Below are 25,029 nucleotides of genomic sequence, written 5' to 3' on the forward strand. Positions count from 1 at the left end.
TCTTTTGAAGGAAAATCAAGCTTTATTCAGCAAAATAAAACATGCCTTTATTAAGCTTTTCCCCCCATGTCAGTAAGGCCAAGAACAAGAGCAACAATCCTTTGTTATTCTGTGCTTCTTGCCATATGATTGACCCTAATAAAGTTAAAAATCTTTCACCATGTTATACATATATTTAAATATATATATATAAATATATATGTATATATATATTCCACATTACTAATACTTACTTCCAAAAGTTCATCACCAATCTTTATTCGCTCATCTTTTCCTGCAGAACCATCAGAATTGATGCCAACAACAAAGATGCTCATACGTGACCTGTCCCTGTTGCCAGCAAGACTGAGTCCCAGACCATTCTTATCCTTTTCAAGCTCAATAATGTGTAGATCTCCTGGCAGGTCTCCATATTTCTGTATGATCTTTTCTGTAACAAAGAAAATGTACAAGGTGCAGACAATATTCAGTTGTAGCAAGAACATAAAAATATTTGATTTCTCAAAACATTTTATGGCACATTTCATGATCACAGGATGCCCCAAAGTGTTTTGCAGCTAATGAAATGCTTTTGAAGTGTGGTCACTGTTCCAATCAGGAAATGACGCAACCAAATTTATGCACAGCAAGATCCCACAAAGAGTGATATGATATTGACTAGATAACCTGTTTTCATAGAATCATTACAACACAGTGTCATGATATGCAAACATGTAGCTATTGAACACATAGAATAGGACATGATCAATGAGCACTCTGGACTCTCAGGTGTGGTATCTCACTATAAAAGGGATGAGGCACTCACACCCCGCCTCTTTCCACAGACCAACATCTACAGAGTGAGAGAGGGTGAATCCTCAGCATCACACCCCAGCACGTGGCTTAGAGCAAGGCTGGTTCAGTTAGACTGAGTTACAACATTTAGATTAGCAGAGAGTCGAACTCATTGAGAACTGTGCTAATAGTTCAATAAAACACATTGAACTCGCTTCAAAGTCTGGAGCATCTTTTACTCAAAACTGCATCAAGTGGCAGCTTGTGTTATTCCAAATTACATAACACAACATTATACCAGGAGTCTGTTTAATCTAGTTAGTTCAACTCAGGAAGATGAAATGAAATGAAAATGAAAATCGCTCGTCACAAGTAGGCTTCAAATGAAGTTACTGTGAAAAGCCCCTAGTCGCCACATTCCGGCGCCTGTTCGGGGAGGCTGGTACGGGAATTGAACCGTGCTGCTGGCCTGCCTTGGTCTGCTTTCAAAACCAGCTCTTCAGCCCTGTGCTAAACCAACCTCTTGACCAGCCAGATCTGTGATGACCAGCGAATGTATCCCGGCACAATGGAAAAGATTCCGGCTCCTCACCAGCTCAGGACCTCCGGCAATCTCAGTGCCAACTGGCCTACATTCAAGCAGAAATTTCAGCTTTACGTTGAAGCATCAGACCTCAATGGTGCGTCTGATGCACAGAAGATAGCTCTTTTCATCACCACAGCGGGTGATCACGCCTTGGAAATATTCAACTCCTTTCATTTTGCCGAAGACCAGGGCAAGACAAAGTTTCAGACCATCCTGGACAAGTTTGACAGCCACTGTGAGGTGGACACCAACAAAATCTTCGAGCGCTACATATTCCAGCAACAATTGCCAGGTAAAGACGAATCCTTCAACTCATATTTAACTAACCTTAGACTGCTAACGCAATCCTGCAACTTCGGCGATATCACTGGCTCCATGATCAGAGACCAAATCGTTTTTGGAGTTCACTCTGATCCTCTGAGAGAGCAGTTACTAAAGATCAAGCTCTGACCCTGCCAGTCGCGATTGAAACATGCACAGTGCATGAGCACGCTGAAAATCACTGTTCCCAGTACAAAACGGCAGAAAATGATAAACTAGCCTCCCACGAGGCGGAGAGTATGCAGGTCACCTCCCGGATGCAGCGCCTCAACATTGACGAAGGCGGCCATTTCACGCGCACTTCCCGGGGCCCGACGCATGCATGATGCGAACGGGATAACAAAGCGTCCGAAACCCGCACTGCGCAGGTGCAGACGTCTGAGAACCGCACTGCACATGTGCAACGACGCACTGAGTGTCAGGACGCCGACGTCATGATATGTTCGAACAGTGGCACTGCCCATTTAAAGAAACACTGCCCTGCAAGAGGCAGACGCTGTTTAAATGTGGGAAGCCAGGCCACTATGTAGTCCTGTGCAGATCTGCACCATCAGTCAGGAGCCAGGGCTCCCAATTCCGACGACGGCGCATCCGGAGTGTTCAACAACGCCTACAGGATTCCGATCCCGGCAGTGCAACGGATCCAGGTGATGAATGCCTCGACAAGGGCTATCGTGTGGGCATTATTACAACGTGTGAATATGCCACACCAGACACATCGCAAGTCCAATCCATCCTAGCTGTGGATTCCGAGGACGAATGGCGAGCAGTGATGAAGGTCAACCACTCCTCCATCCAGTTCAAGCTGGACACAGGTGCCTCTGCCAACCTCCTCTCACAGGCAGACTTCAGACGCATTAAGAAGCCCCCCACGGTCCATCCAGCTGCAGCAAGCTCCTGGATTACAATGGGAATGCCATCACGGCACTGGGATCCTGCCATCTGCACGTATCCAACCGACACACACAAGCACGGTTACGCTTTGAAATTGTTAAGCCGGACAGGGCATCCCTCCTAGCTGTGCACGCCTGCAAGCAGCTGAACCTCATTCAAAGGGTTTACACCACAACATCCTCCCATGTGGATCTTCAGGCCGGCATCGACGACATCCTCGCCCAGTATCCAGATATGTTCAACGGGATGGGCACGCTGCCATATCGATACAAGATTCTGCTCCAACCTGATGCCAAGCCAGTGGTCCACGCACCACGATGTGCCCCTGCTCCACTGAGAGAGCGCCTGAAGGCATAGCTCAAGGATCTTTAGCAAAAAGGCATCATAATCCAAGGTCACCGAACCGACTGACTGGATCAGCTCGATGGTGTGCGTAAAGAAGCCTTCGGGGACCTGCGCATCTGCATTGATCCCAAGGATCTCAATTAGAATATCATGTGGGAACACTACCCCATCCCGAAGCGGGAGGAACTCACGAGTGAGATGGCACACCTGCGCTTCTTCACCAAATTGGATGCATCACAGGGATTTTGGCAAATCCAGCTGGATGAGTCAACACGCCTTCAACACGCCTTTTGGCAGATACTGCTACAATCGCATGCCATTTGGCATTATCTAGGCATCGGAGATATTCCATCGCATCATGGAGCAGATGATGGAAGGCATTGAAGGGGTTCGTGTGTACGTGGACGGCATCATCATATGGTCCACGACCCCTGAAGAATATGTGTCCCGCCTCCAGAAAGTATTCCGCCGTGTACATGCCAACAGCCTAAAGTTAAACAGGTCCAAATGTTGTTTTGGCACATCGACGCTCAGGTTCCTAGGTGGCCAGATCTCACAGCATGGTGTGCGCCCGGACACAGACAAAGTCAAGGCCATTGAGGTGATGAAGGTCCCTGAGGATAAAAAGGGGGTGCTGCGCTTCTTGGTTATGGTCAATTTTCTGGGTAAGTTAATTCCAAACATGGCCACACACACCATGACCCTACGCAACCTGGTGAAAAGTCAACTGCCTTTGAGTGGAAGGTGGCACACCAGACAGTGGCTGGAGCTGAAAGCCAAGCTCACCGCCGCACCAGTCCTGGCATTCTTCGACCCGGACCGGGAGACAAAGATATCCACAGATGCGAGTCAAGATGGCATTGGTGCGATGTTGCTTCAACGAGATGACACATCATCCTGGGCACCAGTAGCCTACACATCAAGGGCGATGATGACCACTGAAAACAGATATGCTCAGATTGAGAAGGAGTGCTTGGGTCTTCTCACCGGCATCCTCAAATTTCATGATTATGTCTACGGACTGCCGATATTCACTGTCGAGACGGATCACAGGCCTCTGGTCCACATCATCCACAAGGAACTGAACGACATGACGCCTCGGTTGCAGAGAATCCTGCTTAAACTTAGGAGGTTTGACTTCAACTTGGTGTACATATCTGGCAAGGAGCTCATCATCGCTGATGCATTGTCCCGCTCCGTCACCTCGCCCAGCGAGCCGCTGGAGATCATCCAGCACATGGAATCGCAGGAGCAGCTGTGTGCTAGCACTCTCCTGGCGACAGATGAGAAGGTAGTTCTCATCCGTGATGAGACAGCAAAAGACCCCCTCTTGCAGCGCGTCATCCACACCCTCACCAATGGCTGGCAGAAAGGGCAGTGCCACAATTTTACAATGTCAAGGATGACTGACGTTGATTGATGGTATCCCCAAGCTGGACAGGATTGTCATCTCCAGAGCTTGGTGCTGCGCCAGATTCATGAGGGACACCTGGGCGTCGAGAAGTGCAGACGTAGAGGCCGGCAAGCTGTCTACTGGCCCGGCATCAGCCAGGACATCACGAACATGGTCCTGAACTGTGCTATCTGTCAGCGGTTCCAGCCAGCGCAGAGCAAGGGGACGCTCCAACAGCATGGCATAGTGACCTCTCCATGGTCCAAGGTTGGCATCGACCTCTTTCATGCGAATGATCGCGACTACGTATTGATCAAAGACTATTTCTCGAATTACCCTGAGGTGCTGAAACTCCCGCCTCACCTCTCGGACCGTCATCAATGCCTGTAAGGAGACGTTCTCAAGGCATGGCATCCCAATCACCGTCATGAGCGACAATGGCCCGTGCTTTAGCAGTCGAGAATGGTCCACATTTGCCAGGTCATACAATTTCCAGCAGGTCACCTCCAGTCCGCACTATCCGCAGTCCAATGGAAAAGTCGAGAAAGGGGTGCACATTGTGAAACAGCTCATCTGCAAGGCCGCGGACTCTGCTTCCGACATACACCTTGCACTGCTTGCGTACAGGGCGACTCCATTGACCACTGGCATGTCACCGGCTCAACTCCTGATGAACAGGGACCTGCCGACGATGCTTCCAGCCATACACCTGCCCAACCTGGATCACCTCCCGGTGCTGTAGAAGATGCAGCAGCTCAGAGACTGTCACAAGCAGGGCTATGATGCCCATGCCACCGATCTGGCCGTGCTATCCCCGGTTGACACGGTCAGGATCAAGGTACCGGATGGTGGGTGATCTGCCCCGGCAGTTGTTGTTCAACAGGCCACGACCTGCTTTTATGTTGTACAAATGATAGATGGCTCCATCGTGCGAAGGAATCGGCGGGCACTGCGCAAAGTTGCCTGCCCGCAACCACTTTCTCCTCCATTTCCATATGTTGAATTGCCACCTCCTGATACCTCGCACCACGAGGCCACGAGTCAGGCTTCCATCCCGCCTGTCAAGGCGCCGTCGTCACCTCTGCCACCTCTCCGGCGGTCGACCAGAATCAGACGCAAGCCTCAGAGACTGGACTTGTGAACGTTTGTTTTGTTTGCTCTGTTCTGTTGTCCTCCGTCAGTCACGTTAGATAGACTCATTCACATGTAAATACATTCACATACGCCAACAAAACATTAAAAAAAGGGAGATGTCATGATATGCAAACATGCAGCGAATGAATACATAGAATAGGACACGACCAGTGAGCAGTCAGGACACTCAGGGGTGGTACCTCACTATAAAAGGGATGAGGCACTCACACCCTGCCTCTTTCCACAGACCAACATCTATAGTGAGACAGGGTGTATCCTCAGCATCACACCCCAGCACGTGGCTTAGAGCAAGGCTGGTTCAGTTCGACTGAGTTACAACATTTAGATTAGCAGAGAGTCGAATTCATTGAGAACTGTGCTAATAGTTCAATAAAATACATTGAACTCACTTCAAAGTCTGGAGCATCTTTTACTCAAAACTGCATCAGATGGCAGCTTGTGTTATTCCAAATTACATAACACACAGGACGCTGTTTGGCCAGTCGTGTCCGCGCCGACTCTCTTTAGAAGCAATTTACTGAGTGCCACTCCCCTGCCTTCTCTCTGTAGTCTGCACATTCTTCCAGTTCAGAATTTCCTAATTCCTTTCCACAAGCCTCAATTAACCCTACCTTCATCGCACTCTCCGGCAGTGCATTCCAGATCCCAACCACTCACAACACAAAAACGTTTTTCCTCATGTCATCATTGCTTCTTTTGCAACTTCGCTTAAATCTATGCCCTCTTGTTTTCAATCCTTCCACCAATGGGAACATATTTTCCTCATCTATTCTGTCTCGAACACCCTCACAGTTTTGAATACTTCTATCAAATCTCCTCTCAACCTTCTCTCCAAGGAAAATAGTTCCGACTTTTCCCATCTTATCCCTGGAACCATTCTCTCCAATGCCTTCACATCCTTCCCAAAGCTTGTTGCCCAGAATATGATGCAATACTCCATTTGAGGCGAAACTAGTGTTATTTACAAATATTCCATGCCCCATTAACACAGCCTATGCTGTCATGTGCTTTATTAACAGTTCTGCCATCTTCAATGAGTTATGCACATTTATAGTCAGGTCCCTCAGCTCCTGAAACCCCTTTAGAATTGTACCCTTCATTTTAGGTTGTCACTCTGTGTCCTTCCTAACAAAACAAATTACTTCACACTTCACTGCCTTAAATTTAATCTGCCGCTTCTCTGCCCATTCGACCAACCTGTCCCATTCTACCAACCTTTCATGTCCTTTTGAAGTTCAAGACTATATCCTCCTCACAATTCACCATGAATTTTTTGTTTCATTCTCCAACTTTGATATGGATAGGCCAAGGTATAGGTCAATAATAAAGAGCCGCAGTCTGAGGGTGGAAATGTCAAATTCTTTGGATGGCCATCCTGCCTGCCCCAACCTCTCAGCAGTTTTACAGTGGGATGGAAGAGGCCTAGGTCAGTCAGTCAGCCTGCCTGCCTGTCCTCCCCAATTGAGGCCTTAAGTGGCATATTAATGACCACTTAAGGGCAGTCTATCACCCAGTATTGATTTTCCGGCTGGTAGGAGGGTTCAGGAGCAGGGAGGAAGACAGGAAAGAGATGCTGCTCTGGCCTTTGGCGAGAAGGGGCAGTGCCTCCATTAACAGCCTCCTCTCAATTGTGCCGTGCCCCCTGCTCCCAGCAAGGTCTGCCCATGCAAGTGCTCCCTATGCCAGCCAGCATCTCAACCAACACCCCCACCCATTCCTCTGGACCCGGGCCCTCGGGAGGCCATATTCGGGGTGTCGGACTGGCCGGGGCTGGAAACGGGTGCAGAGGCAGATGTTGTAGCCTTCGCCTCGTTGATCGCCCGAAGGTGACACTACCTGCATCTCCAGTCCCCTGTCGTCAGCAGGAAGTGTTGAGAAGTTGTGAGGTGTACCTTTATTAAAGTGATAGTAATTCTTTAACTTGTGTAATATTACTGGATTTTTATGGCTAAAATCGATAAGGGAGTTGTTGCCAAGAAGGTAGTTTACTTGTGCACTTTTGAGCAAGCATGTTTTGTGGGGGGGGGGGGCTTGTTCTGCAAGTCTGATTTAACTGTGTAACTTTAATTTTGTGTGCTCAAGTTTATTTTTAAATAAAACGTTTAATTTTTAAAATTCTAAAAGTTGTTAATGGTTCTATGCTTCCAAGGTCAGTATCATTTCCTCCTCGCTTTCACAATAAAACAAAGGTTTATGATCAGTGAGACAGACCTCACTCTGGGGTCTGGCTTGGTCAGCGATAACATCTGCTGTGGTCATAACAGTGTAAACTGACAAAAATTGACACATTAACTTTAAAACCCTGTAGTAATGTATAGGTACCAGAAAAGATTTAGCATTTCTTCCAGCAAGTCACAGAAACCTTTGCTGAGTTATCTAACCTAAAAGCAGGGCATAGAAATGATGACACTTTTTAGAACGAAAATTCCAAGATAAATTTGCAAATGTTTACACATGAAACACTCGAGGAGATTAGTCGTCAGAAGCTAGGCAAAAAGGAGATGGCAATCGGATAAATGAAGAAACATAAGATAATTCTAGAGGAGGTATAAGCAAGAGAAACAGAGTAATCGCCAATAGGTGTTGTCCAAAAGACATTGGGCAGAAACTGTGTCTGAAATTGTTGAATTCTGTGATGACTCCAGAAGACTGTAAAGTGCCTATTCAAAAGATGACCTATTGTTCCTCGATTTTCATTTGTCCCTATACTGTTAGGGGATTTAAATTTAAAGAAGAAATCATGACAGAACGACATAACAATATTTCACGTTTTCAAACAGAAACAAAATTAATTGCATGCAAAAGAAATGAATCAGAGAAAGCACTATTACCATACTATATTTTATAAAGACATATGCCATTAACTCAGCTCTACTTGTTCCTTCCCCGTAGGAGTTTCCTGACCTTACAATTCCTTGAATGGAGCAACCCAAAGATATGCCACAGTCCTCCAGAAGTCACTTTGGTTTCTCTTCAGTATTCCAGTTATTCTCGGAGTTAAGAATCTATGGGGGTCCTTTCATTATTTTCTTGGTTATGCGATCCTCCACCTTTTCTCTACAGACTTCATGACTGTGGGTGCAAGGGCGGCACGGTGGCACAATGTTTAGCACTGCTGCTTCACAGCGCCAAAGACCCGGGGTCGGTCCTCGCCCGGGTCACTGTCCGTGTGGAGCTTGTACATTCTCCCCGTGTCAGCGTGGGTCTCACCCCTACAACCTAAAGATGTGCAGGCAGATGGATTGCCCATTCTAAATTTCTCCTTAATTAGGAAAAATAAAGAATTGGGCACTTTAAATTAAACAATAATGACTGTGGATGCATCAGCTCCTTGTTCAGGTTGGTAAGCAATGCCTAACTGCCTTCCTACAGCTTTCCAAATTAATCTTGCTGACTGCTTTCTGCTACAAAGATATGCGAGGACCACTTCTACTAGCTGTCGATCTTCCAGCTGCTTTCCCCTCCAAAATGCAAACTGACGTTGAGCTGCACCCGCATTCCACATGGTGGCTGACGTTGTTTGTATTTTCACAGCTTCAGTGTAGGCCTAAATTACTTTTCTTTGGCTCTCCCAACTCAGTGAGCTGAGGTCTGTACCTAGTCCAATGCTGCCTCTGTCTGCTTCCAAATTGAACTGCTTGCTTATGTGAGCTGTAGCCACCTGGGTTGGCCACTTCCCGAGACAATCACAGTTAAATTAAACAAAATAATTTTCTATCCACACAGCCAATCTCTATGACAATATGGCATGCTTGTGGGTCTTCTCAACAGAAATGTAAATACATTTTACCTTCAACACAACTCTTCTATAACTCATGGGAGTTTCATGACCCTCTTTCCCGGAATTGCTAGCTTTTAATTGCTTTTATGCAGATGCCGGTAGATACCCCGGCCCTACCAAGTGATCCAGAAGTGGGTCTATTATTCAATTGTTTACACCTGTGCCTCTGACCTTGTAAGACAAATAGAGGTAAGCTTTTAACTGCAATTAACTCCAGACTTGTTAAAAGTGCATTCGCTTGTGATAATTATAAGCACTTAACATTTGATTTTTAGACAATTCTTAGATGTCATGAGAATTGTAAGATGCTACCTTCCCAGAAAGGCTGAAAAAGTAATGTGACCTTGTTAGACCTTTTGTTAACCTTGACAAAGGAATGAATTGGTTTTTATTCAAGATGTCTCAATTATAAATGACAGACAATTGTGTTAACCAATGTTGCAAGAAGGCTAACTCATGATAAGAGATAGAGGTTAAGAGAATCCATGAAAGTTCTTTTGAAAATGTATTTTATAGGGTTTTGTATACATGGTATATTTACAGGTGTACACAAAGAGAAACCAAAAAGAGATAACAAAAACACTACATAAATAATAAACCACATAAATAACAAAAACAAGGGGTGGGAAAGTAAACACTGGGGAAGTGTATAGAGAAGCAACAGAGACACAATTACATTATACATGTCTTTCGGGGGGGGGGGGGGGGGGGCAGGGCATTACACCCTTCTTTTCTTCTGGTTGTTTGTTTAAAAAAAAGAAAATACATACAGCACAAGCAAAACAAAACTGGGTGGGCGGGGGTTGCTTGCTTTTCCCAGTCGGTTTCCGCTCTTGTTGGTGTGTGTTTACCTCCGCTTTGCCCGTCTGTCATTCCTTCCTCCTTTACTTTCTTACTCTCTGTTGCCCTGCTGTGTTTGTTATGGTCATTGTCGTTTCCCATGCTCTCCTTTCAGTTTGTGTTCCCTTGTCTTTCTTCCCTTTTGGCTCCCATCTATTATTCTTTGCCCCCTGTCCTTCCTTCTTCCCTGCCCCCCCATCCCCCCCTCCTCTCTGCAGCTCCCTTTTCTTTTCTGTTCTTTACCCCCTCATGCACTGATCTCTCTCCCCCCCCCTCTCTGCAGCTCCCTTTTCTTTTCTGTTCTTTACCCCCTCATGCACTGATCTCTCTCCCCCCTCCCCGGCCTGGGTCCTCCCTCCCTTTCCTTCTCTTTTCTCATGTCTTGGCTACTTAATTATTTATTTGTTTGGGGTTCGTTGGCCACCAACAGGTCCTGAAACAGTTGGATGAATGGCTTCCAATTTTCTGAAGAAGCCATCTTCAGAATTTGATTTTCTCCATTTGGAGAATTCCGATAGGTCGGACATCCAGTCTGCAGCGTTGGATGGTGCTGCTGACCGCCAGCTGAGCAGGATTCTACATGGAACATGACCAGAACATGTGGGCGTGGTTGGTCGGGCCTCCTTGGCACCATTCACATCTGTCCTCCACCTCCGGAAAGAACCTACTCATTCGGGTTCCTGTTAAGTGGGCTCTATGTACCACCGTTAGTTGCGTTAGGTTAAGTCTTGAGCACGTGGAGGTGGAGTTGACCCTATGTAGTGCTTCGCTCCAGAGTCCCCACCCTATTTCGAGCCCCAGGTCTTCCTCCCATTTCTTCCACGTCGCATCCACTACTGTGCCAGCCCTCTCGACTGATGTGTTGGGTGCTCTGGATCCGTGGAACACATGCAGGCCACCAACACGTAAAATAGTACAACACTATTTTATTAAGTTAGAAACTGTTGAACATACTTTCACTGTGGGTTAACACAGCGTCAGCAATGATGAGGTCCTTCCCTGGGGTGTATACCAGCTGGAAGTCGTATCGCCGGAGTTTGAGAAGAATACGCTGGAGGCGAGGCATCATGTCGTTCAAGTCTTTTTGTATTATATTGACCAGCGGGCGATGGTCGCTGCTCGACGGTGAATTGAGGAAGTCTGTAGACATAATCGTGGAACTTAACAACACCGGTCAGAAGGCCCAGGCACTCCTTTTCTATCTGCGCGTAGCGCTGCTCCGTGGGGGTCATCGCACGTGACGCATATGCAACGGGGGCCCATGATGAGGCCTCATCACATTGAAGGAGCACTGCCCCAATGCCGGATTGACTGGCATCGGTCGAAGTTTTGATCTCCTTTGCTGGATCAAAGAAATCTAAGACCGGGGCCGTGGTCAGTTTTGCCTTGAGTTCTCTCCATTCGCGCTCGTGGGCAGGGAGCCATTGGAAGTCTGTCGTCTTCCTGACCAGGTTCCTGAGAGCCGTGGTATGAGAGGCGAGGTTAGGGATGAATTTTCCAAAAAATTGACCAGGCCCAGAAATTGGAGGACCGCCTTCTTGTCCTCTGGTGTTTTCATAGCTGTGATGGCAACTACCTTGTCTGCATCCGGCTGCACACCCAATTGGGAGAGTTCTGTCTGACCAAAAGAGCATTTGGCCCTGTTGAGGCGGAGGCCATGCTCATGTATACGTCTGAATATGCGCTGGAGGCGACTAACATGCTCCTGCGGGGTGGTGGACCAAATTATTATGTCATCGACATAGACGCGAACACCTTCAATATCTTCCATCATTTGTTCCATAATCCTATGGAACACTTCTGATGCAGGGATGATCCCAAACGGCACCCTGTTATAACAATATCTTCCAAAGGGGGTATTAAATGTGCAGAGTTTCCTGCTGGATTTATCGAGCTGGATTTGCCAGAAACCTTTTGAGGCATCGGGTTTGGTAAAGATCTTGGCGCGAGCCATCTCACATGTGAGCTCTTCGCGCTTGGGAATTGGATAGTGCTCTCTCATAATATTGCGATTTAGATCCTTGGGATCAATGCAAATTCTCAATTCGCCGGAAGGCTTTTTTACACACATCATGGAACTGACCCAGTCGGTCGGTTCCGTGACTTTGGAAATCACTCCTTGGTTCTGGAGGTCCTGCAGCTGCTGCTTGAGGCGGTCCTTAAGGGGTGCTGGGACCCTGCGAGGTGCGTGCACCACGGGCATGGCATTCGGTTTTAATAAAATTTTGTAGGTGTACGGGAGTGTGCCCATGCACTCGAAATCGTCATGGTACTGGTTGATAATGGCGTTGAGCTGCGCCCTGAAGTCAGTGTCCTGAAAGGCAGACACGTTAGCAGGAGAGAGAGAGTGAACTCTCTGAACTAGGTTCACCAGCTTGCAAGCCTGCGCGCCAAGCAGGGAGGCTTTCGAGGAGCCCACGATTTCAAAGGGAAGGATGGCTTTGCTGACCTGTGCGTCACTTCAAGTTGGCATGAGCCACTGGCAGCAATGGCATTGCCATTATAATCTAATAGCTGGCAGGCTGGTGGCAGGATGGCTGGTTTGACACAAAGGCTTTGGAGATCAGACCGCGCAATGAGAGTGGCAGAGGCACCGGTGGTCAGGCAGAATCGTATTTGGGACCGGTTGAACGCAAGGGTGGCCCATCACTCATCGTCCGGATCGATGCTGTATACCGATAAGAGGCTGGATTCTTTGCTTCGGGGACACCCTGTTTTTTGTAATGATACCAACTCGAAAAGGCGCCTTCGGGTCCTCGGTGTCAATATCGGGTAGCAGGTCCGAATCGGGCTCGGTGACCGTGGGTTGAATGGCCCGGACATTCCTGTGGGGCTGGCTGGAGCAACGAGAGTTGGAAGGCTGAGCTGATCGGCATAAAGCCGCATAGTGGCCAAGTTAGCCACATCGCAGGCTTCGTCGGGATTTGGCAGGACATTGCCGCTGTAAGTGGGTGGAGCCATAGTTGCCACACATTGTAGCGTCAGTACGTTTGCTGCGCCAAAGCGCATGCATGGTGCGGTCGTACGTGGTGCGCGCCTGTGCAGTATGTTCGTCGACGGCGCCGTCCCCTCGTTCGGTGCGCACAAGCGCGGGAGTCTGCGAAAAGCACGCAAAATAGCCGCCCTCATCCAGGCTTAGGCCCTGGAGTTGCTCGATTGCTTGGACCCGTTCTGCCTCGTGGGGACCTAGCCGTGCCATTTCAGCCGCTTGGATATGGGAATACCGACTAGTGGCATGCTCATGTAGCACGCAAGTCTCGATGGCAGTTGCTAGGGTGAGCTGCTTTACCTTGGGGAGCTGCTGGCGTAGGGGGTCCGACTGAACACCTGAAAACTATCTGGTCGCGTATCAGGTGGGCCCGTAATTACAGGACAGCGCAAGGATGCGGAGGTGGGTGAGAAAGGATGGAAAGGTTCATCCTCACTCTGCAAACACTGTTGGAATACATAGCGCTCGAAACTGTCATTCACCTCGATGTCGCAGTGACTGTCAAACGTAAGGAGGACCGTCTTGAATTTTGATTTATCTTCACCATCAGCAAAGGTGAGAGAATTGAAAATGTGGATGGCATGTTCCCCGGCCGTGGATAGGAAGAGAGCGATTTTCCTGGTGTCTGAGGCAGCTTCCCGGTCTGTGGCTTTAAGGTAGAGCTGGAAGCGATGTTTGAATATCTTCCAGTTGGCCCCTAGGTTACCGGTGATGCGGAGTGGCGGCAGCGGGCGGACGCTGTCCATTTTGCAGGATGACTGTATGCTGGTGGAAGGCAGATCACTTGCAGGTAGGTCTAAGAAGTTCTAACATCCCTCAACTCCTGGTATCATATTGTGTTGGGTGCTCTGGATCCGTGGAACACATACCAGGCCACCAACACTTAAAATAGTACAACAAACTGTTGACCATACTTTCACAGTGGGTTAACACGATGTTAGATTAAACTAAAGATCTTTGCCTGTCCTAACCAGTCGATGCACTCAGCACATGGTGAAGATCTGTGTTGTAAACTGTAAGCTCTGTCCTTCTGAGAGGCTGCACCCTGATGAGCGGGAACTCTGATGCCCTCTGTCTATATAGTGAGTGCGCTCTAATTGGTGATTGGCTGCGGTGTGTGTGTTGATTGTGTGTGTGTTGATTGGTCTTGCTGTGTGTCCATCAGTGTGTGTGTCTGCACCATGATATACTTGTGTATATTATGACATCTACCAGTCGTTGATACATGTCGCTACAGTTTCCTTTACCTAGAATGTTTGCGTCCAGTAATTCCTCTAGTAGTGTCTGACGTGGTGGCGGCTGTGGGTATGTCCTTGTCTCCTTAGAACATAGAACATACAGTGCAGAAGGAGGTCATTCGGCCCATCGAGTCTGCACCCACCCACTTAAGCCCTCACTTCCACCCTATCCCCGTAACTCAATAACCCCTCCTAACCTTTTTGGACACAGAGCAATTTAGAATGGCAGGTCCACCTAACCTGCACGTCTTTGGACTGTGGGAGGAAACCGGAGCCCCCGGAGGAAACCAACGCAGACACGGGGAGAACGTGCAGACTCAGCACAGACAGTGACCCAGCGGGGAATCGAACCTGGGACCTTGGCGCTGTGAAGCCACAGTGCTAGCCACTTGTGCTGCCCACTTCTTTAGGAAGCTGCAGGGACCTTAGCTCGTTCCCCTTATCTAGCTAGAATCTCTCCGTCAGTTCGTCCAGTGTTGTGACCCTGCCGTCAGTGTATAGGTCCCTGACTGTCAGTGTTCCCTCCGTCCTGTCTCCACCATTTGAAGGTGGCGTCAGTGAACACTGGCACGAACCTATGGTTGTTGCAGATGGGGGCTTTGTCGGACATTTCGGTCAGATTGAATTGCTGCCGTAATTGATTCCAGGTCTGGAGGGTGGCTACCACCACTCGGCTGCTGGAGTGTTTTTTGGGTGGGGATGGGAATGCCACCATGGCGAGGGACCGGGGCGAGGTACCCCTACAGGAGGCCTCTTCAGCGTGCACCCACTCGGCTTCTGGCCCCTTAATCCATCCCATTGCTTGTTCTGATGTCGCCGCCCAGTGGTAGTATTGTAAGTTTGGGAAGGCTAGCCCTCCGCTGGACTTTGTTATCTGTAGGACCTTCTTTGGGATCCTAGCATTCTTACCCCCTACACAAACAACATGATTAATTTGTCTAGTGCTTTGAAAAAGGCCTTGGGGATGTAGATCGGGATGGCTCGGAATAGGAAGAGGTACCTGGGCAGCACGTTCATTTTGATCGTCTGGACTCTCCCCGCGAGGGAGAGTGGGAGTGTGTTCCATCTTTGCAGGTCCTTTTTGACTTCCTCTGTCAGATTGGTCAGCTTCCACTTGTGAACACTAGCCCAGTCGTGAGCAATTTGGATCCCCAGGTAGCGGAATTTGTGTCGGGCTTGTTGAAATGGCAGTCCCCCCAGTGCTGCTCCTCCCCCTTGCGGGGTTACCAGGAAGAACTCACTTTTGCTCATATTGAGTTTGTAGCCCGAGAAGGCACCAAACTCTTTCAGGAGCGCGATGATTCCTTTCATGCTGCTTTGTGGGTCCGCGATGTAGAGGAGGTCATCTGCATAGAGCGAGACTCTTCCTCCCCTTTGGATCCCCCTCCAGTTTTTTGCTATTCTGAGAGCGATCGCTCGTGGTTCAATCGGTAGAGTGAACAGCAGTGGGGACAGTGGGCATCCCTGCCTGGTGCCCCTGTTCAGCTGGAACTACTGGGAGCTGGTGCTGTTTGTCCATATGCTCACCATGGGTGCGTTGTACAGGAGCTTCAGCCAGGAGGTGAACCCTGGTCTGAGCCCGAACCACTCCAGTACCTCTATAAGGTACTGCCACTTGACTCTGTCGAAGGCCTTTTCTGCATCCAGGGAGACGATCATCTCTGGCGTTCTCTCCCCAGAAGGGGTGAATCCATTAAAGGTAAGACAACATGCATAATGAGCTAAAAAACAATGGGATAACTCATTTCATTATTAACAAATTATAGACCAATTGGCTATTTTACAACAATTGATTAAGATTGGCTTTCAGCAGCTTCAACCTTTAGTTGAATAAACTTGGTTTGTTCTCACTGGAACAACGGAGGTTGAGGGATGACCTGATAGAGGTCGACAAAATTATGAGGGGCATAGACAGAGTGAATAGTCAGAGGCTTTTTCCCAGGGTAGAGGGGTCAATTACTAGGGGGCATAGGTTTAAGGTACGAGGGGCAAGGTTTAGAGGACATGTACGAGGCAAGTTTTTTTTACAGAGGTAGTGGGTGCCTGGAACTCGCTGCCGGAGGAGGTGAAGGAAGCAGGGATGATAGTGATGTTTAAGGGGCATCTTGACAAATACATGAATAGGATGGGAATAGAGGGATACGGACCCCGGAAGTGCGGAAGATTTTAGTTTAGACGGGCAGCATGATCGGCACAGGCTTGGAGGGCCGAAGGGCCTTTTCTTGTGCTGTAGTTTTCTTTGTTCAGCTAAAAAAGGGGTCTCGAGAAGCCATATGGAGAGAGGTGTTGTCTTATCATGTTATTCACGGTTTGGAGCCTTCACTTTAAGCCTTAGCCTGAAAAGGGTGGTGAGAAGTCTGATTGCTAAAGTTAAGCTTTCTCCTCTTACTGTTAATTATGATTGCTAATTACTGTTAATTAACACTTAACTTTTTATCTTTCTGACTTTGACTTGATAGCTTTTAATGGTTAATAAACTTCCTGAATTCACCATTTGAAGTAAAAAGATAAAAGCAAATTACTGCGGATGCTGGAATCTGAAACCAAAACAGAAAATGCTGGAAAATCTGAGTAGGTCTGGCAGCATCTGCGAACAGCCATCCAGACTTGAAATGTGAGTTCTGTTCTCCTCAGATGCTGCCAGACCTGCTGAAAATGTCCAGCATTTTCTGTTTTTGTGTCACCATGTGGCTAAGTTTGTAGAACCTGGTGTGATTTACAATTGGGGAGCTGTTGCAAATAAGTTAACTCCATACATTTTAGTTCAAATAACTAACACTATGAGAGGCTGCATTTGACTGGGTGTGGCATCAAGGAGCTCTAGCAAAATTGGATTCAATGGGAATCAGGGAGAAACTCTCTGCTGGTTGGTTCACATCTAGCACAAATGAAGATGGTTGTGGTTGCTGGAGGTCAGTCATCTCTGCCCCAGGACATAACTGCAGGAGTTCCTCAGCATGGCGTCCTGGACCCAACCATCTTCAGCTGCATAATCAATAAGCTTCCTACACCGCATGGAGTACAGCACTTCAAGAAGGTAGCTCACCACTACCTTCTCAAGGACAATCAGGGATGGCCTAACCAGGAAAGCCCACATGCCTCGCACCTTTCCCAGATTTGACAAAGGTCATCGACCTTCAACCTTAACTTGGTTTCTTGCCACAAATGCTGCCTGACTTGCTGTGTTTGTCCACCACTTTCTGTTTACATTTTAATTTACGCACACAACTTGACAGAACACCGCAAAGTTGTGGTAAAGGTTTATAAATTGCCAGTAAGTGCTAATCTGAAAATATAAAGAATCACACAAATGTCCTGATATGTGCAGACGTGATTTAAACACAACTTAATTTTTTTCATTTTACCAACTAAACTTTAGGACCCAAATTTTCATAGAACCCCTACAGTGCAGGAGAAAGTAAATCGAGTCTGTACCAACCCTCTGAAAGGGTACCCTACCTCGATGCACTCCCGCACCCTAACCCCAGCACCCCACCTGCCTGCACATCTCTGGACTGTGGGAAGAAATCCGAGCACTCGGAGGAAACCAACGTAGAAACAGGACGAATGTGCAGACGTCATACAGTCACCGAAGGCTGGAAATGAACCCAGGTCCCTGGCACTGAGGCATCAGTCTAACCATTATGCCACCGTGGTCACTTTTTGGTCACTAGCAAAATGATGGGACTTGCTGCTTATCTCATAGGAACCTTCTCAAGTTTTAGCTATCTCTCTGGAATGGTTTTCACCTTTCCCGATGGGAATCTGGCACCAAGTTAAGGGATCCAGGCATCTAGCAATAGTGACAAGCAGAGCAAGCAGCCAATCACATTGAAGAATTTTCAAAGACAGCAAACCAGGAAGCAAAACACACAGATTACACTTCACTCTGATAAATTTTGCTCAGAGCAAAATCAAGGTTGAGACATTTAAATTTGGTGTTCAAATATTAAACAATAAAACATTTAAAATGCTATGGGATTTTTTGCCATAATAGAAAAAAATGACATTGCATAAATAGTAAATTAGTTTTCCAGAGCCAGAGAGATTCTACAGGAGTAATTATGACCTAGCATGCTTTTTTAAAAAAAAAAATCCATTTTAATCTTCATTAACAGGATGTAATGTTCCTAGGGTTTTCAAAAACATTTTTTGGGCATTTTCAAAACTATGTACATTGCCGTTCGTTTTCATTTATTGTACAATACAAAAAGGCTTTTTCTTAAGTTTCTCCATTTGCAAACAGTGGCCATCTGGCTCAGCGTACCATTCTCGCACCCCACCCAACCCCCCGCTCCCTAACTCCGTTCCCGCCCCTGATGCCATCCCTGATCCATCTGTGGGTGTGTTCTCCCCTTCTACTTGTTCCTCCCCTTACGTCGGCTTTGGCCATGTACATCTTGGAGGGTGTGCCCCTCCCTCTCAGGCGCTATGTCTTCTTCCCCCCCTCTCCCCCCTGGGTTGTGTGTCCCTGACGTTCATCCTTGCCTTTCTTTCTTTTCAGTTTCTTTTTTTTTTAAATATAAATTTAGAGTACCCAATTCATTTTTTTTCCAATTAAGGGGCAATTTAGCGTGGCCAATCCACCTACCCTGCACATCTTTGGGTTGTGGGGGCAAAACCCATGCAAAAACGGGGAGAATGGGCAAACTCCACATGGACAGTGACCCAGAACTGGGATCAAACCTGGGATCTCGGCGCCATGAGACAGCAATGCTAACCACTGAGCCACCGTGCTGCCCTCTTTTCACTTTCTAACCTTTCCAGTTTCCCCCTCTACTTATTGTTGCTGGCCTCGAACAGCTTTAGGAACAGGCCGACAAATTGCCCCCATGCAGTAAGGAAGCCCGCCTCCTCCCCTCGGATGGCGTATTTGATCTTCTCCAGGTGGAGAAATTCCGATATGTCTGCGAGCCAGTCTGCAGCTGTGGGTGGTGCTGCTGATTGCCAACCGAGCAGGATTCTCCAGCATGCTGTTAAGGAAGCGAAAGCCATGGCGTCGGTCCTCTTCCCCATGTGTAGCTCTGTGCTCTGATACCCTGAAGATTGCCACAAAGAACAAACAAAGAACAAAGAAATGTACAGCACAGGAACAGGCCCTTCGGCCCTCCAAGCCCGCGCCGACCATGCTGCCCGACTAAACTACAATCTTCTACACTTCCTGGGTCCGTATCCTTCTATTCCCATCCTATTCATTTATTTGTCAAGATGCCCCTTAAATGTCACTATCGTCCCTGCTTCCACCACCTCCTCCGGTAGAGAGTTCCAGGCACCCACTACCCTCTGCGTAAAAAACTTGCCTCGTACATCTACTCTAAACCTTGCCCCTCTCACCTTAAACCTATGCCCCCTAGTAATTGACCCCTCTACCCTGGGGAAAAGCCTCTGACTATCCACTCTGTCTATGCCCCTCATAATTTTGTATACCTCTATCAGGTCTCCCCTCAACCTCCTTCGTTCCAGTGAGAACAAACCGAGTTTATTCAACCGCTCCTCATAGCTAATGCCCTCCATACCAGGCAACATTCTGGTAAATCTCTTCTGCACCCTCTCTAAAGCCTCCACATCCTTCTGCTAGTGTGGCGACCAGAATTGAACACTATACTCCAAATGTGGCCTAACTAAGGTTCTATACAGTTGCAACATGACTTGCCAATTCTTATACTCAATGCCCCGGTCAATGAAGGCAAGCATGCCGTATGCCTTCTTGACTACCTTCTCCACCCGTGTTGCCCCTTTCAATGACCTGTGGACCTGTACTCCTAGATCTCTTTGACTTTCAATACTCTTGAGGGTTCTACCATTCACTGTATATTCCCTACCTGCGTTAGTCCTTCCAAAATGCATTACCTCACATTTGTCCGGATTAAACTCCATCTGCCATCTCTCCGCCCAAGTCTCCAGACAATCTAAATCCTGCTGTATCCTCAGACAGTCCTCATCGCTATCCGCAATTCCACCAACCTTTGTGTCGTCTGCAAACTTACTAATCAGACCAGTTACATTTTCCTCCAAACCATTTATATATACTACAAAGAGCAAAGGTCCCAGCACTGATCCCTGTGGAACACCACTGGTCACTGCCCTCCAATGAGAAAAGCATCCTTCCATTGCTACTCTCTGCCTTCTATGGCCTAGCCAGTTCTGTATCCACCTTGCCAGCTCACCCCTGATCCTGTGTGACTTCACCTTTTGTACTAGTCTACCATGAGGGACCTTGTCAAAGGCCTTACTGAAGTCCATACAGACAACATCCACTGCCCAGCCTGCATCAATCATCTTAGTGACCTCCTCGAAAAACTCTATCAAGTTAGTGAGACACGACCTCCCCTTCACAAAACCGTGCTGCTTCTCACTAATACGTCCATTTGCTTCCAAATGGGAGTAGATCCTGTCTCGAAGAATTCTCTCCAGTAATTTCCCTACCACTGAAGTAAGGCTCACCGGCCTGTAGTTCCCGGGATTATCCTTGCTACCCTTCTTAAACAGCTTTTACAGCTCTTAAACATGCCACCTTTGGGCATGGCTTCACCCTCACCCCCAGAACCTCGGAAAAGGCTGTCCAGAACCCAACAAGTTTGGGACAAGCCCAGAACATGTGGGTGTGGTTGGCCGGGCCGCTCTAGCACCGTTCATATTTGTCCTCTTCCTCTGGGAAGAACCTGCTCATTCGGTTCTGGTCAGGTGTGCTCTGTGCACCGATTTGAACTGCATGAGGCTGAGCCTTGCGCAGGAGGAGGTGGAGTTGGCCTTGCTCAGTGCTTCGCTCCAGAGTCCCCACCACTCTTCTGTCCCCAGTTCATCCTCCCGTTTCCGTCTAATCTCGTCCAGTGGTGTTCGGGCTCTGTCCAATAGCTGTCCATATATTTTCCCGTAGAGTCCTCCTTCCTTACTCTCCATGTTCATCAGGTCCTCCAATAGTGTTGTCTCCGGAGCCCAGGGGCATCCTACGGTCTCTTTGCGGAGGAAGTGTTTTATTTGTAGGTGCCTCATTTCCTGTCCTGTTGGTAGTTCCCATTCGACTGTCAGTTCGTCAGCATCGCTAGTCTTTTCCTATGTAGAAGTCCTTAACTATCAGCGCTCCCTCATTTTTTAAAGGTTGCGTCAGCAAGGCTGGAGGGAATCTGTGGTTACCACAGATGGGGACCATGGGGGACATGTTGGTCAGCCCGAAGTGCTGTCTTAGTTGGCCCCACGTTTTCAGTGTGGCCGCTACCACTAGGTTAGATGTGTATTTTGTCGAGGTGATGGGAGTGCTGCCATGGCTAGGGCCAGGAGGGTCATCCTTTGCAGGAGGTCTCTTCCATCCACACCCATTCAGAGTTGGGTTCATGCACCCATCGCCTCACTCTTTCCGCTGTTGCCACCCAGTGGTAGTACTGCAAATTTGGCAGTACCAGGCCTCCCTTAAGTTTCCTCCTTTGCAGTGTTGGTTTGGGAACTCTTGGATTCTTCACTCCCCCCCGCCCCCCCCCCCCCCCCCCCCCCCCCCACCCCCCCCCCCACCACACACACACACACACAAACGCCATCTTTAAGCTATCTACATTTTGGAAGAAGGCCTTGGGGATGAAGATCGGTATGGATCTAAACAGGAAGAGGAACCTCGGCACGTTCATTTTGATCTTTTGCACTCTCCCTGCCAGGGAGAGAGTGCGTAACACTCGAAGGCCTCTGAGAGAAGGAATTCCTCCTTTTCTCCTTTATCTTGAAATTGTGGCCCCCTAGTCGTGGTGGAGGACTGTCTCTTTACCTAAATTTGGAGAGTAGGCTTTCTGTGTTACTCATGGTTGTTTTCAGTCGACCACAACAGGCCGATAGTTGAGTGGGATTCACTTTTTTCTAATCCTCACAAAAATAGTCAAAAGATCCTTACAACAGACAAAATGCTGTAAAATTACCTTTGGCTTTATCAACATCATTATCGGCCCTTTTCATGAAACAACATCACTGGAATGTGTAAATGTTGTAATGAAAATTTTAAAAAACTGAAACCTGCTGTTGGCGGGAACTTAGGTGTATACAAAAATTGGATTTTGTTTTGCAGAACATGAAATTGTAAACTTCAGGCGGGATTCCAATCATGCATGTGACTATCAACCTAAGTGTGAACATTAGTAGGCCTGGTATTTAAGCACATGATCCGAGTACTTCTGGACAGTGACAATGTTAGGCGCATTGCTGTTGTCCGAAGTTTACTCTGACCTGTCGATATTATCCATTTTAAGTTATAACTTCTGATTCTGGCTGAAATAGAAGTGGATCAGAGCAGCTTCTCCAAAGACCAGTGAGCATAGGAGAGTCAGGGGAAGAAGAGGACGTGCCCCATTTTCACAACAGTAGCGGGTGTATTCAAGAAAGTTCTTAAAGGTCTCCAGTCTTTTAATGATTGAGTGAGTGTGGGCTAATGTATGAATGTGCGAGGTGCATCGGTAGTCGGGTGGCCAGTGGGGTATTGGGTATTCAGTTGGATGGCCGGAGGAAATCAGTCTGTTTGGGTTGGAGGAATTCAGGGGATAGTTGGGGAGAGTGGACAGGTGGTTGTGGGGAATGATTGGAGGTAATCAGTTGGTTGGCGGGGTGGGGGTGTCAATTGTGTTGCTCAGTTAAATTACTCCAGTTAACCACAGAGTTAAATCTGGTATTAAACTGTAACATTTCCAGGGTAAATATGCAGGTAAGTCCTGCAAATCTAGCCCAAGCCTCTGCCCGAAGCTCAGGGTTGCAGACATTTGTGGAGGGTCCTGGGCAGCAGGAAATTAGCACATTCGAAGTTTAAACTTCCCGGGCAATTTCCACATGTCTGTGCAGCAGGACTTCTGCAAGGTCCTGAAACACTTCTTCCAACTTACATCCCATGTCCAACAATCCAGAGACTGGAAGATGTGGACCATGATGTGGTCCCACTGAGAACAACAGAGTAAATATTGCTTTATACAAGGCTTTCGGCCTTTTTAGAGGCAGAGAAAACATCAGCCTTTGATGGAGACAACAGTTCAAAAAACTCCTAAACTGTGATACAATCAAAGATGTGGACATGCTTGAGGAAATCCCCCAACTCCCCATCAAAGATGATATTGGACTCTCTCCAAGCGTGGATGAAGTCGAAACTGCCATTAAACACATGAAGAATGGAAAAGCCTCAAGAGTGGATGAGATTCCAGTGGAGATTTTCAAACTTGGAGAAGAGATCGTGTGTCATCTCAAACTGTTCCTGAAAATCTGGGACAGAGAAGAAATCCCTGCTGACCTCAGGATGCAGTCATCACCACCATCTTCAAGAAAGGAGACAAAGAGGACTGTGAGAACTATCGAGGAATCTCCCTAATCTTCATCGCCGGGAAGATCATCACTCGAATCCCCGAGAGCTCCCTTCGCCCAGCCTCTGAAGAAATCCTCCTGGAAAGCCAATGTAGTTTCCTACCAAACCATAGGACAATGGACATGAGTTATTTCGCTCAACAACTTCAAGAAAAATGCCAAGAGCAACATCAACCACTCTACATGGCCTTCATTGATCTGACCAAGGCTTTTGACTCAATCAATCTGGAAGTGCTATTGCAGACTAAAGGTCAGCTGTCCAGAGAGATTCACCAACATTCTCCGACTCTTCCATGGCAAGATGTCGGCAACTGTCCTCACCGATCAAAATAAGACAGAAACCTTCGAGGTCAAGACTGGAGTCAAGCAGGGATGTGCCATCGCCCCCATCCTTTTTTTCATCGCCACCACCCTTCACCTTATCAAGAACAAGCTTCCCAATGGAGTGGACATCGTTTCCAGGATGGACAGAGAACTTTGCAACCTCTACTGGTTGAAATCCAAGAAAACTACATTGTCATCACCTGTGGAACTTGATCAGCAGTCACCTTAAACATTCACTTCCTTCACCACCAATGCACTGTGGCTGCAGTGTGACCATCTACAAAATTCACTGCAGTAACTAGCCAAGGCTCCTACAACATCTCCAAAACAGTGACTTCTATCACCTAAAGGAAATGGACAGCAGACACAGGGGAACATCACCACGTGCATTTTCCTCTCCAAGCCACACACCATCCTGACTTGGCCATGCCTTCACTGTCGCTGAGCCAAAGTCCTAGAACTCCACTCCATACAGTACTGTGGGTGACCTACACCAGATGGAATGCAGAGATTCAAGATGATGATTCTCAAGGCCAATTCTGGATGGGAAACAAGTAAAAGCCATGCCAGTGACACTCGCATCGCTTGAAAGAATAAAAAGTGCCACTTCGCAGCCAGCCTTCCACAAACCGCATTTCTGTGTTTGGTCCACCATTAAAATGCAATGAGTGTCATGAAGTCGTTCCAATGGCATGTCAGACATAAAGTCAAGTCTTGTCCACTTCAATCTAACTACCATTTTAACAATATAGTTCGTGTAAATTATTGCCATTTCTGGCACTGAAAATGAACCATTACAAATGTCAAGTTTCATTCTTTTAGGTTTTAATCATTGGAGATTTTACGAAGTAAAATTTTACATTTAACACCTTTTTAATTTTTTTTCTTTGAATCTCTTTATCTCTCTTTTTCAATCTAATCTTTATATCCTTCTCCATTTTTCTTTCGGTACCTTATCTGACAGTCAATTCAACCACTCGAATTTACACTTCCTTGACAGTTCTTGCGCTGAGTTTCAATCTGATTGATTAAGGAGAGACAGAGTTGTCCTCTACACTCAGGTTCACT

At 47.5% G+C, this 25,029-nt stretch overlaps 1 protein-coding gene across 8 annotated transcripts in view; it reads right to left on the minus strand.

Annotated features, from left to right (window-relative positions):
• patj (PATJ crumbs cell polarity complex component) overlaps positions 1-25,029 on the minus strand; it is a 565,709-nt gene that overhangs the window by 235,788 nt on the left and 304,892 nt on the right. For all 8 annotated transcript variants that reach the window (XM_072510952.1, XM_072510955.1, XM_072510950.1 and 5 more), the window contains one exon: positions 234-430. In XM_072510952.1, coding sequence (XP_072367053.1) covers positions 234-430 — 197 coding nt within the window. The remainder of the gene's footprint in view (positions 1-233; positions 431-25,029) is intronic.

The sequence above is a fragment of the Scyliorhinus torazame genome, chromosome 7, assembly GCF_047496885.1.
Source record: "Scyliorhinus torazame isolate Kashiwa2021f chromosome 7, sScyTor2.1, whole genome shotgun sequence".
NCBI classification, from domain to species: Eukaryota; Metazoa; Chordata; class Chondrichthyes; order Carcharhiniformes; family Scyliorhinidae; genus Scyliorhinus; species Scyliorhinus torazame.